The sequence below is a fragment of the Amphibalanus amphitrite genome, unplaced genomic scaffold (assembly GCF_019059575.1).
Source record: "Amphibalanus amphitrite isolate SeventyFive unplaced genomic scaffold, NRLGWU_Aamphi_draft 000861F_arrow, whole genome shotgun sequence".
NCBI classification, from domain to species: Eukaryota; Metazoa; Arthropoda; class Thecostraca; order Balanomorpha; family Balanidae; genus Amphibalanus; species Amphibalanus amphitrite.
The window spans coordinates 158,671-172,561 of record NW_024882355.1 but is presented as its reverse complement, the minus strand read 5'-3'; the positions used below and the strand labels follow the sequence as shown (position 1 = coordinate 172,561).

At 49.0% G+C, this 13,891-nt stretch overlaps 1 protein-coding gene across 3 annotated transcripts in view; it reads right to left on the bottom strand.

The window, feature by feature from the left end:
• The window catches only part of LOC122367274 (protein Smaug homolog 2-like), a 36,862-nt gene that overhangs the window by 22,719 nt on the left and 252 nt on the right, over nt 1-13,891 (bottom strand). For 2 of the 3 annotated variants that reach the window (XM_043340229.1, XM_043340232.1), the window contains exons 1-2: nt 5,591-5,750; nt 5,018-5,141 (exon numbers count right to left, since the gene is read on the bottom strand). In XM_043340229.1, coding sequence (XP_043196164.1) covers nt 5,018-5,141; nt 5,591-5,615 — 149 coding nt within the window. In that variant the 5' untranslated portion in view covers nt 5,616-5,750. Of the gene's footprint in view, nt 1-5,017; nt 5,142-5,590; nt 5,751-8,825; nt 8,923-13,891 lie in introns of those variants that run through there. The other variant, XM_043340231.1, reaches the window with a different exon arrangement.

Sequence of the window (13,891 nt, the reverse complement as noted above, 5' to 3'; positions counted from 1 at the left end):
GAAAAAACTGCCTTAAGTATGTATGTCATGGAGTAAATAAAAGAGCCCTGCACTCTTCGCCGCGCCCGGGAAAAGAAGAGGTTCGCATTTCTATCCATGCTAAACTTTCCCCACGACGTGTCTCAACTTACCTCGCCCATGGGGTAAGATGAGCAACGTGCCAGATGATTTTTGACGTAGCCTTTCAGTACAAAAAGAAGCGGTATGAAACATTTCTGGCCACCATTACATGCGCAATGACCACTCTGTCCGTCCAACCCGTAAACGCAGAAAAAAATGATCAGTAAGTTAGCCTGTAGCTTACGAAAAACAAAAGGCGGCTCAACTTACCTCATTCTTCCCTCCGTAACACAATTGAGGGCATTTTTAGGCCATCACAGTATTTGTCAACAATTGTTGTTTGGGGGACTGGGGAGGGTGGTTACTGGCTCATGAACTTTCCCCCCCCCCCCAAGAAAACGAAAACGAAACCGATCATCCGCGAAAAGAACTATTGAGCTCGAACCAGGCGCGGATACAAGGGGGGGGGGCCATGGGGGCCATGGCCCCCCCCCTTGGCCGATTTTTTTCAAAAATAAAATAAAAAGTTAAAAAGTTAAAAAGCTGAAAAGGGGGCCTCCTGAAAATAAACTGGCCGAAATCCGATGAGTTTTTTTTTTAACCTACCCACTTAGTTATTTCTTAGAAGACTAGCTGAGAAGACTTCTTTGTTAGAAGATTGGTAAAGCTTTTCATAACTTGGAGGTCTCTTATACTCACAGAGATGACCACTTTTACAGGGCCTCCTAACCTGCACAGAGGGCCTCCAAGCCTGCACAGATGTTGAGATGTTGCCTGAACAGCTAGATAAGCTCAATAGACGCAGTTCTTTTTTTTGGGGGGGGGGGGCCAACAAGTGGGAAGATGGGGCCTCCAACAGGTGGGATTATGGGGGGGGGGCCTCCTGGTTTCTAATGGCCCCTCCCTTGGAGATTTTCTGGATCCGCCCCTGGCTCGAACCAAGGCGACGAATCGATTTATAGGTATGCAGGATGACTAACGATGCCACTTTTTGACTTCTAGTGTCAAATAAATTCCATCATCTGGATAGCACGTCAACATTCTATTTGACATTTTACAACAAACGTATACTATTTGGCGCGACTAGCCTCATAAATGTTCTGAAACTAAAACCGTTTCTTCGCAATTAACTTGGACCACGTCATCCCAGCTTATGCACGACAAAAATAAAATAATGCTTCAGGATCACTGGCCTGAATTCCAATGCTAAACGTTTACTCAAAACCGGTGTGGCTGAGGCACTCTTCGCTACATCTCGTGACGGCCACCATTGTGTTGCATTTTTTCGGTAAGCTATAAGTTAATGAGGAAAGGATTGGTGAGTGTGTTGAAAACAGCCCTCCCCCTCCACCCCCCCTCCCCCTCCTTCTTCTGGAAACATAAGTAACCGAAAGATCTGGCGATGGTTTATCCACCTCCTCTGCCGCCGCGCTGCGAGGCCTCGATTCGTTCGGTATGTGGCTTCCTGAGCGGTCCTCCCCGGAGGCAAGGTGAAAGGTCATGGCCTGTATCAGAAATTTATACGTTGCTGAATATGTTTTATAGTTCTTCCAAAGCCTTGGACACCGTTTTATTATATCAGATAAGCATTGCACTTTCTTATCAATCAATACATTTAAAGAAAACTTGATCATAATCTTATACTGCGGCAATTGTAGTTCTGCTTACGGTTGCCTCTTTATGATACGGGCCACCACCACCTCCACTGCGCTGGAGCTCAGGCGTTCTACCCCTCCCCGCTACGGACCGGCCCTCGGGCTAGGTGTGTTAGTACTGAGCGCAAACCTGTAGTAGTCACGTGACTTTCATTCACGTAGCGAGAACGGAAGCTATAGGCGATACCAAGGACGGGCTCTGGGGAGGCAACCGGCGCGGAAAAATAGCACGATTGTAGTTTTGGAAGAATATCTGTTGCGGTAAGAGGAATTATACAAAACATACGTCCTAGGAGCAAACATGTGTTATTCCTCCATACTTTGCGCTACATTTCCTTTCTCCAATGGCCAGCACTTAGCAAATAATAGCACAATTCTAAATTGGTAATATATGTGTACAGTAGCAACTGCGGGTCCCTGTACGCAATCGCACCCTCAAGTCAGCTCAGCTTGTCAACCAAATTAGATGAGTGCCAGGCACAAGCTGCCGCAACCGGTGACATCGTACCGGGGCAGGCAGTACGACCGACAGATGAGTCGCAACCAGCCTGTTAGTGTGGATGTGCGATGGTCGTCACCACCAAAACTGCGTCACAGCTAGCGTCCCAAACAGACGGCGCAAATATCGGACGGTTCGGTGATTAGGAAACCCGTCCCAAACAAGACTGCCCCACTGCACACCTGTGTCTTTAACTCTGGACACAGGCGATGAAACGTTAGGAAGTTGTAGACAGGATAACCTGCCTTTATCGACCATCGCCAATTGTCGCACCCTGGTGTTTGACGAGAGGCCTCCGATCCCGAAACCACATCCAGTAGCAGGCGAACAATCTCTGTCTCCGCCATTGAGAAGGGCCTTCGAACACATAGGCCCCGACTCTCACCACAAGGGTCCCACCAGCTTCAGGACGGAGCTGGTGCAGCGGCAGCTGTAACTGCACCAGCTGCAGCTGCCACCAAAACTGGACTTCTGAGGAGCCCCCTGTCACCAGGGCTGACCGATCAGCTGCGGGACGGACCCCTGAGGTGCCCCCGATCACCAGAGCCCCGCCTCCAATCACTGGGGTTCTACCAGCTGCGGGACAGACCTCTGAGAAAGGGCCTCTGATCCGTCACGCTCCACTGAACAGGCATCGGTCGCCGATGCAGATTGCGCTCACCAAACGTGTCGTCTGCAGAGGCCCCAGAGCTCAGCTGACAAGTCACCAGGACAAGGCGACCGCGAGCCGTCGTTGCCAAGACAACAGCCCATTAGCCGCAGAGCCATCGGAAAGCGTCGCCCACACGACACCTCCATATTGTAAGGTCATGGTAAAGGGCAGTCCGTGATGTGAATACAAGGGAAACGCTACATAAAACACGGGAAAATGACGCAAGAACGAGGGAAAGCAATCGCGCGCCATGCTAATCAGTTGCCGGTGGCCACGTGCAATCGTCCTTGACACTGGCGGCGGCAGATTTCCTGCGATGACCACCTCGTTGATAAGCGGCTGCGATCGTATCGGTGAGCCGAGCACACCGCAATCGGAGGTCACCAATGAATACGACGATGTGACGACCGGCCGCCAATCGCCACCGTTCAATATAGACATGCCTGGTCGGGATTCGCAGAAATTCGATCGATTAATGCCCCTCTTGTTATGCAGGCCATATGCCGGCCGCATGAAATCGGACACCTGCGGATGTAAAATCAGACCATGGCCGACGGTCGGTTATATAATCGGTGATGCCATTTACAGGAGTGTCAAGCCGTCACTCTACACCGAGGACGACTCCTGAGTCCTGAGTGACAGCAGGGCCGGGCAGGGGCGGCAGTGCAGGGCAGGCCAGTTCATACCGGACGGCACAGCGGCGCGTGACGTCATACACGACCTCGGCAGAGCAGCGCATACTGAGCCAAGCAATACGTGACGACATTTCTCTGGAGTATCAGAGGTGGATGATATTGAATAAAACTATTTCAAGATATTTCGCAAAAAAATATGAAGATAAAGAACCGTAAAGACGGATTATTGAAGAATAATACAGAAAATGGAAAGTTTTATGGAGAAGTATCTCAGAGGGCCCCTTTGGAATGCAACAACTAGCCGAAAAGGACGATAACAAAATTTACACTTAACACCGAAAACGTGAGACATAACTGACAAAAGCGGCACCCAACAGCCCGTCCAGTCATTCTATTGAATTAATTGCGCGTCGCAAGCTTTGCTAATGACAAATTCACGAGCGCAATAGCTAATTGCAAAATTCAAGGACCCCATTTGCCGACCCTGACCATTCACGCTTGCATGTCATTTCGTCGCAATTTCCCTAAAGAAACGACCTCGTTTTTCAGTGAATTGAATAGTTTTCGGTCGAGGATGACAGCATCGTCCGAAGTAAATTATAATGTGCTGATTGAACCATTGATTTTTATCTTCACACGATCTCAGACCCATCTGGATCTCTAACAATATTTCTAACCGTTTGTAGGTCACACTCACATGCTGAGAAAACAACCAAATTGAGGCTCTTTTCGTAACTTATTTCTCCGCTGTTGGAACAACAACCATCTGACACCAGGCTAACCGATTAAGCCGACCACAAGAGGCGGCCTGCAGGCGAACACCCTTTGTCTCCGGTTCGCGCCGCGTCACCGGCGGCATCTGTGACGCACGGTGGCGGCGCCCAATTAGCGCCCGTTCGAGAGGAGGCGGGCCGTCCCAGGTTCCTGGAGCGAGCGCACCGTCTGGCGCTCGGTTACCGGGCTCGACGACCAGCTCTGCCCGGGCGACCCGGCCCGCCGGGCTCCAGGATCAGAGTTCACGGCGCCACGTGAGCTGGGCGTTCATCCGTCTGTCGCGCCGGAGCCGGGCTGAGCTCCATCCCTCCCCTCCCACCGGTGATGGGTGTGTTTGAGCACTACATCTGCGACTGCTGGTTCACGCTGCAGTTCTGGCTGTACGGCTGGCTCGGCTGGCTGGGTGTGCTCGCCGAGGACTGGTGGTTGCAGCTGAGGATTGCCGCCGCCGACTGGGGTCCGCAGCTGAGGAGGACGGCCGTCGAGGACTGGTGGCCGGCAGTGAAGAGCCAGGCCCAGGACATGTGGCCTGTGGTGAGGAGGACGGCGGAGGACTGGTGGCCCACTGTGAGGAGCACCGGCGAGGAGTGGGCGCGCTACGCCTGGAGAACAGCCTATGACGCGTGGCCGAGCGTGAAACGAGCCGCCGAGGATCACTGGCGGCACTGGATACACACGCGGTAACCACCGCTGATGGACCAACGGAGGCGGCGCGTTAGACACACCCGAGACGTAAACTCACCTGATGAGATCGGCCGACGAGGGTCCCGAGTCCTGGTGGCTGGGCAGCGGGCCATTGGTGCTGTAGGCCGGCTGCGGCCGCCGCCACATGCCGCTGCTGCCGCCCATCTGGCCGTTCTGGGCACCTGGGGGACACGGACACCGCCACCGTCAGCACGGAGCCGCCGCCGTCGCCGGCGCGCCGGGCCCGACTGAGCCGAGCCAGCCGCTGCAGAAACGGCCGCGCACCGTACGATCACAGCGCTGCTACACAGTCGGCCGCCCGGCCGGCCGGCAGTTTCCTCCAGAAAACCCCACCGCCGCCTATTCTCCGACACCGGGAAGAGCGCACTAATGCCGGCGCATCACGCACTTACTCAATTAGCGTCATGTTTTTGGTCAATGAACAGCAATGCCGGCCGACCGGCGGCCGCGGCGGTCACGACCCTGACCTTCACACGGATAACCATCAAACGAATTTTATCGCCGAAACAGTCGTGTTTGACAGGCAATCGCGCCCGTACGACCTGTGTACTGCCACATGTGTACGTGATTAAATCGATCACATCACCACGCCTGAGGGTATATTTCTTACCGGAATCTGACGATTTGTCGGGCATGGTTGACCCCGAGTAGCCGGGGGTACTACAACACCCGCCCCACCGATCTGACGTTCCCCCACAGAGACAGACCGCGGCTCGGTGTTGGGACCGAACACCGGGTCAGCCGCCGGCCCGTCGGCCGGGGAGAGGTGTAGCAGGTGCAGCCGGCGCGGCGGACGACGGCTCACTGCCGGGCCGCCGCGGCGCGTCGCCGTCGCTGCCGTCCCTGCGTGACCGGTCGACAAGGAAAACGGCCACATCGAGCGGCCCCTCCGTGGGGCGCCCACTGACACGGACCGGCGAAGGACGGATGGACAGGAGGACGGACCGAACGGAAAGGATGGACGGACCGAACGGAAAGGATGGACGGACCGAACGGAAAGGATGGACAGACGGACGGAAAGGGTGGGCAGACGTTGACGGAAAGGATCGACAGCCGACAGACGGACGGAAAGGGTGGCCAGACGTTGACGGAAAGGATCGACAGACGGACGGGAAAGGATGGGCAGGCGTTGACGGATGGGATGAACGGGACGTAAAGGAATGGGGCCGGACGGAAGGCAGAGATGGGTAAAGGGACGGAGCGAGTGTGTAAGGCAAGGTTTAACCTACCTTACTATCGACTGCGCTTTCATATTCTTAAAGGGAGATAATGAGCTTTCTTTTTTCTTTAATAAAAATTACTCGACATCTATACTATTTCTACTGTAGTTTCTATAAAATATGAAAATTTCCTAGCACATTTTCGTATGTGAAAAAGGTTTTTATTTTTGCAAAAAAGAAGCAGTACTTGCAGTACTTGTAACACCCACCGAAATGCGTTGTCCTTCTTGTCCTTCTCTATAAAAAAGTCGCAGTATATGGCGCTTTTGTTTCAAACAGCGACGCTTGGGTTTTTGTTTATGTTATCGCCTTGTCGTTGCTTGGTTGTAAGGATTCTAATTTGAATTAGAGTTAATTCGGTTTAGAATTAATTAGATTCGTACATAGTGCCTACTCTTCTTTGTTTCCAAGTATTATTTTGCGCCACAAATGAACGGCATGCGCCAGAAACGCAGCCAAATCTTGCGATTGCGACTACGAAATTCATTATTTTGGCCTCAGAGCCTGAAGCGAAAAATACAAGCATATTTATTTCAAAAAGACTTCAGGTTTGTCGAACGGTGTTATGAGAATTTTGATAACAGTACTGCATAAGTTTTTCAGTGATGCCGCAAAAGTGTTGTATCTATCTTCTTTTATTGTGCAGTCGGCGGGACCGATTCAAAATTGAGTCGTTGCTACTAAAATAGCAGCATATGGCCTCAGATGATGAACAGGAAAAATAGTTGCGTAAATTTAGACATAAACCACCCCCAAACCATGAATATCTTTTGAAGGCACTATAGACGACCATTAACTAACTAGATGTGATGAAGATCAAATGTAAGGAATACGCTCATTTTACAAAATTACATGCAAGTACCAAAAAGTGATGTAAGTACTTATTCAACGGTCATTTTCAGCGCTCCCCGCTAACGTGACTTCAAGTTGAGATATTTGCGGCAAGGTACCGCATTGAGCAAAATGGTTTTAATTTACATTATAACTTGTTGTGTTTTGTCAGAAAATGATCCTAACTCAGATTTTGTGGAAAAAGGTCATTATCTCCCTTTAAGGCCTGGCTACACTATGCGTTTTCTGCGTGCGTTTTTGCGGGTTTGCGTTTTTTGCCTTATATCGGTCTAGAAAAAAGTAAAAAATAATATAATTTTTACATCAGTTATATGCAGAAGTTAATATAACTCTTATATTAACTACAATTGAATATAAAAACATCACAAAAACGTAATATCGTTTATTTTTCTAGAACGATATTACGCAAAACCCACAAACACGCAAAAAACGCACGCAGAAAACGCATAGTGTAGTCAGGCCTTTACGTCACAAATCAGTGAGCAACATAACCCATCGTCCCAAAAATATTATATATAGCACAATATGGACTTCGATGATCAGCTGATTGCACGCGGTTTGCTTAGATTTTCTTAGACAAAAACACACGCAATAAACGATAATATGTCTGCCAGACACAGGGGATTAATGCTTTGCAAGCGATATATTCAATGAAAATATCACACACGCTTAGTGACGCAAAAAGCGCTAAAACTTCCGTGAAGTTTTCCATGAGCCCTTCAAGTCTACATTTCAATTCAAGCCTAAACACCGTTAAAGTCTCGAGAAGCCGCCCGCTGAATTTGTGTAACCATCGTCTCAGCACAACCCAGACACGAATTGAATTTATCTTCCAAAAAGGAACGATGTTGCTTAGCGTTGCAGCTCTTCCCTATAAGTGAATGGCTTTACAGCTATTCACTTTGCAGGCTCCCCTTGATCATTTTGGGTACGACGCCCAAAATAAGAAGAATATGATTTAGCCTGAGTTTCACTTCTTTATCTCAGAAAATGCCTAGCCTATTTGAATCTGATTCGTGCAATTCAGGACCGACGTCGGACGTACTGCGGTACCAAATTTAGGGACCTGGGAATAGTAAGCAGTGACTGTGCGGGCGTCTATGCGATGCGAGTGGATGACTGTGCGAGTCACTCATCAAGGATTAATTATTTGCGCGAGCACTCGACGTAAAACATCACTGACTTGCGGTAAAAGCGTACGTGTTTGGTCCCAGGCCAAATACCAAACAGAACAAAATAAGCGAACCTGAGCCCTAAACTAGGGACATAGCCTGTGCATGTGTCCAAATACGGTCACAAGCTATGGCTGAGCACGAGGCATTAGTAGCGCACACAATGTGAAAACGCATCGCCAGCGCTCTTCAGACAAAACCAAACACTTGGGGAAAGCTGCCACGATCCTGAAGTGTGTAATCGAAGCAGTTTATGGTGCTGTAGACGGCTGACATCATCTAAGCAAGTGATTGTCATTGGCTTAAAAAGGCACTTACAACCTGGCCGAGCGCAAGGAACAAATATTCGAATTGGTGAACAGTGTTTCACTACTGCAACAAAGTACACCGTTCAACTAAGCAACTTTTGTGTCCAGCACCTCTGTTGCCAGGTGTCTGCCGATCGATAACAGGACACACTCGCACGACAAGACAGCAGTGTAGCGACATAAAACGAACCACGCTACCCGTACAGCGGCAACCGGCTCCCTGACACGGGACTCTGAACTACTCTGCAAGGGAGATGAGCGGCTCAGGGAGCGGGGTCGCGCGCCTCACCTACCGTAAAAGGCCGTCGGGTCCATAGCTAAGCGGCTGTCTCCGGCGAGTCCGCAGGAGTGGCCGGCCGGCCGGCGCAGGTCCGGCGCTCCCCGGCGGCCCTGTCGACAGCGCACACGGATCCTCAGTAACTCAGGTGCTCCGGGACGGGCGAGTTTGTTCAGCTGAGCACACAGGCTCGCTCAGCGGCCGACTGAGCGGCAGCGGTCACATGACACCTGTGCCGTACATGTGCCACTGACTAATGGTACATTTTTATCGGAAATGGTTCAATAAAAGATTATGTATCTATTGAATTGTCTAAATAAAATGCGCAAACGCCGCTATACAATCAGACTATTGTTCAGGTTAGTCACTACCAGACGGTTAAACCTCCCACACCCTTATTTCCACACATAAGGCTCTTTTTTGTGACCATTCATAGCCGCGCACCGTTAAAATGACATGTGACTGGGTCGGAGCAGGGGGTAAGGCCCAATACAAAGACAGGGCAGGGGGACAGAAAAGCGCTAACGGTCCCACTCAGCATGGACACAGGACAAGGCAGGGGCAGGACCCGATACATTGCGGAAGAGGTCGACTCAGGATAGTGAAAACCCGAGACATGGCGGGGAGGGAAAGCTCATCGGACAATCTCTGGGTCCTCTCCGTGTAAAGCGTGTGACATCTCTGGGTGATAAATGAAGTGTGGATGCACGTTAGTCCTGCTTGTGGCGACACTTCTGCGATAGCTCGGTAAATTAATCAACGGATGAACTGAGTCTGACTGGTTAGCGCAAAGAAATATCACAGGCAAGCTTGTTCGAGCATTCCAGGTGTGTCTTGTATCATGCGCATGCAATTGCAAACGCCCGTTTTGTGGGACAAATGTTCCCTCGTCATCATATGGCTAGGCTCAGCTTGTAAAGGCTCTGCAACGATTATGAGATTAGGGGCACAGCGCAGTGACTAGGTACATACTAGGTAGTGAATTCAATTCGTCTGTCAGCAGGAAATGTGATAAGCTTCTATAGAATGTCTCAGGTTACAGCTGTTGGGTGCAGAGTAACCGTAGGATTGCACGCTGCTGAGAATACGAAAACAAAACCAATACCTACCCCAGCTAGCCCGGTGGTTAGCAGCACCGAACGTTCACGATTCCGCCCAAACAGGATGCCGTGGTAAAGATTCCATAAGATCAAATTCGGTTTGTTAAGGAATATGCAGCAGTGAAGAACTGTCGATAACGATTTGGGTGATCATTGAACTGGTTATCACCTGCACTTACAAACGAAAACAGTCTACCCGTGCTTACGACCAAGGAATTCACGTTAGGTACGACAGTCTACCACGCAATGCAGGGTCCCCAGCGCGGCAGTTGTCGATAACGATACCGAGTCGATCCTGACAAACTGCTCGGCCCCATAGCAGCACTAAACAGGGTGTTGGCTACATGCCTAAGTAGTGAGTACAGAGGCTATTGCCACTGAATGGCAGCAGGTCGGTCCATCAGGGCACTTCTGCCTGTCTTTATTGTCGGAACGTTTCCCATTAGTGCGACCCGTGAACCAGCCCTGTTACAGTGTTATAACCGACACGGTAGCCCCCTATATTGCTATCCACTACAGGCGGACGGCACAAAACCACCGTCAGCACCGACCATCGCAGGCCACCAAAACGAAATACCAAACAGGTTTAACTCCCCCCCCCCCCCCCCCCCCCAACGAACGCTCCAGGTCGGTCGCCATCCTCGCCGTCAAACGTGGCCATCGCGCCGCCTCGGACGGCCTCACACACGCGACACTTTCGCAACGAGCCGCGTCTTTTCCTGGTGGCCCGGCGAGCGGCGAGCGGGCGGCGGTACGGCCGGTTCTGCCGGCCAAGGTCATGCATTTTCTGCAGGAGGCGTCGGCCGGTCGGTGTTCGCTGAGCGAGGCGCGGCGGGCGGTGCACGCGGCGGACCGGACCAGAGCCCCAGCTCGGCCACCAATGGAGGGGAGCCGGGCGGCGGCCACAGCGTGCCGAGTAAAGGTCAAGGGGACGCACACTGACGATGTGAGCGACGATAACCTGCCACTGGCCAAGTAAATTCTATCACCGCCGCGTCCATTTAGGTTAGCAGTCCACGAAGGAAATATGACCAACTGATGAACTGTTTCATCGTGTCCCCGTAGCGAAATGGTGCCACGCTGGCAGGGCCGGCCCAGATCTACACCGACGGAGCGCAGGGAGAAGACGAGCGGGACCGCACACTGCAACGGTGCAGGAAAACGGGGCGCGACACACGTGTTGGGACCAGTGATGACGCACGGCGCGTGAACCCTGACCCCGAACCGGTGTTCTCGGTCCTTTTTAACCGTGCGAAACAACCCGCTCTCACGAGCACACCGAAAGTCCACAACAGAAGCCTGCATTGGATCATGTAAATATGAAACAAATGACAAATAATGTTAGACTGATAAGTGATAGGCCTTATTATCATAAGTGACTCATATAAGTAAGTGGCAAATGGCAAGTAATTGGCAAAGATAAGTAAGTCATCGCAAAACAATTATTTTTGTTTTATCTTTATGGGTAGATGAACAAGATAAATCAATTGCTACTTGATGCAATTATCTGTTTGATGGCACTTGATGGTGTACCCAAGGCTAAAGAACTTCAGCAAACAATGGAAATAAGCGTGTTGTAATAAAAAGCTATTGTATACTAGCTATATCTATATCAATACACTCTAAGTTCAAGCTGCATGCAGTCTGTTGGTGCAAAATGTGATCATGTACAAAGAGGTGTAGGCACAATTGGTATAATTATGGTTGCTTGTTAGCTGTTGCAAAAAAATCAAACCATTCTACGTTTCTAACTCATTTCACAGTATATTGCATACTTTGGTAAAAGCCAATAGACAAAATAGCTTACCTACATGCAAGGATCTGTGCAGTCTGTTTGTGCCAGTGTATTCATAATTATTATAACAGGGCAAAGGTAGCAACATCCAAAAAACAAGCTTCAGATTTAATGTTTCATTATATAAAGTACAACATCCTCCTAATTGTTTTCAAAATGAATAAACAAAGTATACTACCAATAAGTGGTTTATATAAATATAGGTGGTGAAAATTCAAACCTTATCAATTTTTTCTCAGCCTGCAGTCACAATATTCCCATATAGCTTCACCACAACAACTCACATTAAAATGACATTTGGAAATAATGCTATTATCACACCTAAGATCCTACAGGATAGTATAACATCAGCAGAATATCCATATTATTGCAGCACTTTTACAGACAAGACTAATAGAGGCAAATTCAATAAAACTAATGAGAGCTTTGTTTTTTTTTTCAATTTTGGCAATGAACTGAGGTGGAAATGAGTGATGACCAATGAATAACTGACACAACTACTATCTTCCAGTTGTGAATAACCCATCATGGTATGGACCTTCAATCTACAGAACTCAAAATGTTTAAACAGTGAAACAGATCAAAATAATAAAGAACACTCTAAGCATTCAAGATAAAATTAGGTACTTCAGACCTCACATTTTAAGAACCACATTAAGTAGTGGTGGCTGTGCTAAGTGCTTGTATTCATTATGTGAGGTGAGACACATGACCCAACTGTGACACCATGGTAGTGAGAGAATGACATCACCAATGAATGGCAATGCACCAATGACGTGAGAGAACCAGTTTCTAATTACTCTTTCTAGTCTTTCCTCACTGCTGAAAGCTAACTGCAAGGCAAGCCCCTGCAGTATACTTTTAGCAGCTCTTACTGAACATGCCTCATGGCCACAAACTATTGATGCTGGGTCACAGGTGCTGGGGATGGGTCAATCTGGACCTGAAAGCTGTCACACATGCACAATGCTACTGCTATAACATTTTAAGGTAATACAAAAATAGGTATGTGACAGATGAAAACCCTAATTTTTCCCTGTAACATTACACACTCATAGAAGGCCTAGGGCTTTCTTGAGCTTTCATGTGAAAATCACTAATCAGACTTTCTAATAGGAAATACAAATCTAACTAAATATCCAATTCCTATACAGTGCACCAACACCAAATCCCAACTAAAACTCCTCTTCCAACAGGCCAGGTAGCAGTGAATTTGTGAGTGTTGTACCTAATGCAGTCTAGGGGTCTTTTCCAGTGGCTACTTCAGCCTCCCCTAAGCTCCTCTTGTTTCAAACAATATATTTCCTGTCGCTCCATGAACCTCCTCTAAGCTCATCCCCCTTCCACACATCACCACCACTATTTGCCTCCTCCCTCATCCCAAACAAAAGTTGGATTTTTGGATCAGGCTTGGATGAGGCTCTAGTAGACATAAATTGAAGCATCTAATGGGAATTTCAGGTATTTGAACATTGTGCTGAGCATTGTTAATAAGATTATTAGAAGGATGGAGAATAACCTGTTGCTCATTTCTATCAGAAATAGTTTATCATTTATAAGAAATGGTTTATTTTTTCTATTTCTGATAGAAATGAGCAACAAATTATTCATGTTTTCAGCCCTCTGAAACTAAAACTATCAGAAATAGCTTATTATTTATCAGAAATGGTTTATTTTTTCTATTTCTGATAGAAATGAGCAACAGGTTATTCTTCATCCTTCTAATAATCTAATGGGAACGTGAATTGTTAACTGTAATTTGAATGCTGTTAGAGTCCAGTAGACTAGACTGCTTCTCATTTCAGCAAGATGTGTCATGTTCAAGGCCCTTTACACCCCCATGTTAATGCAAGATGCAACTATGCAACAGTCAAAACGACTAGACCAGACAGCAAACCTGAGGGGTGTTCACGGGCACCGCACACTGCTGCATGTGGTGTGGGCGGTGCGTCCAGCAGGCGTGGGGGTAGGGGATGGGTAGGTGGCTCTGACGTCACGGCTGTGTGTGGTGGATCAGGATGGTCCGCTGTGGCCCGTTCCAACCGGCCACAGCGGTCACTTAGTGAGCCTCACTCACTAAGTGAGGTAACGGAAGGCTGACGTAGGGACGCAGTGGGCGGAGCTTGGAGGCTGTGTGAGGTCCAACTGCACACAAGGCCCGTGAACAGCCCTCTGAACTATCCATTC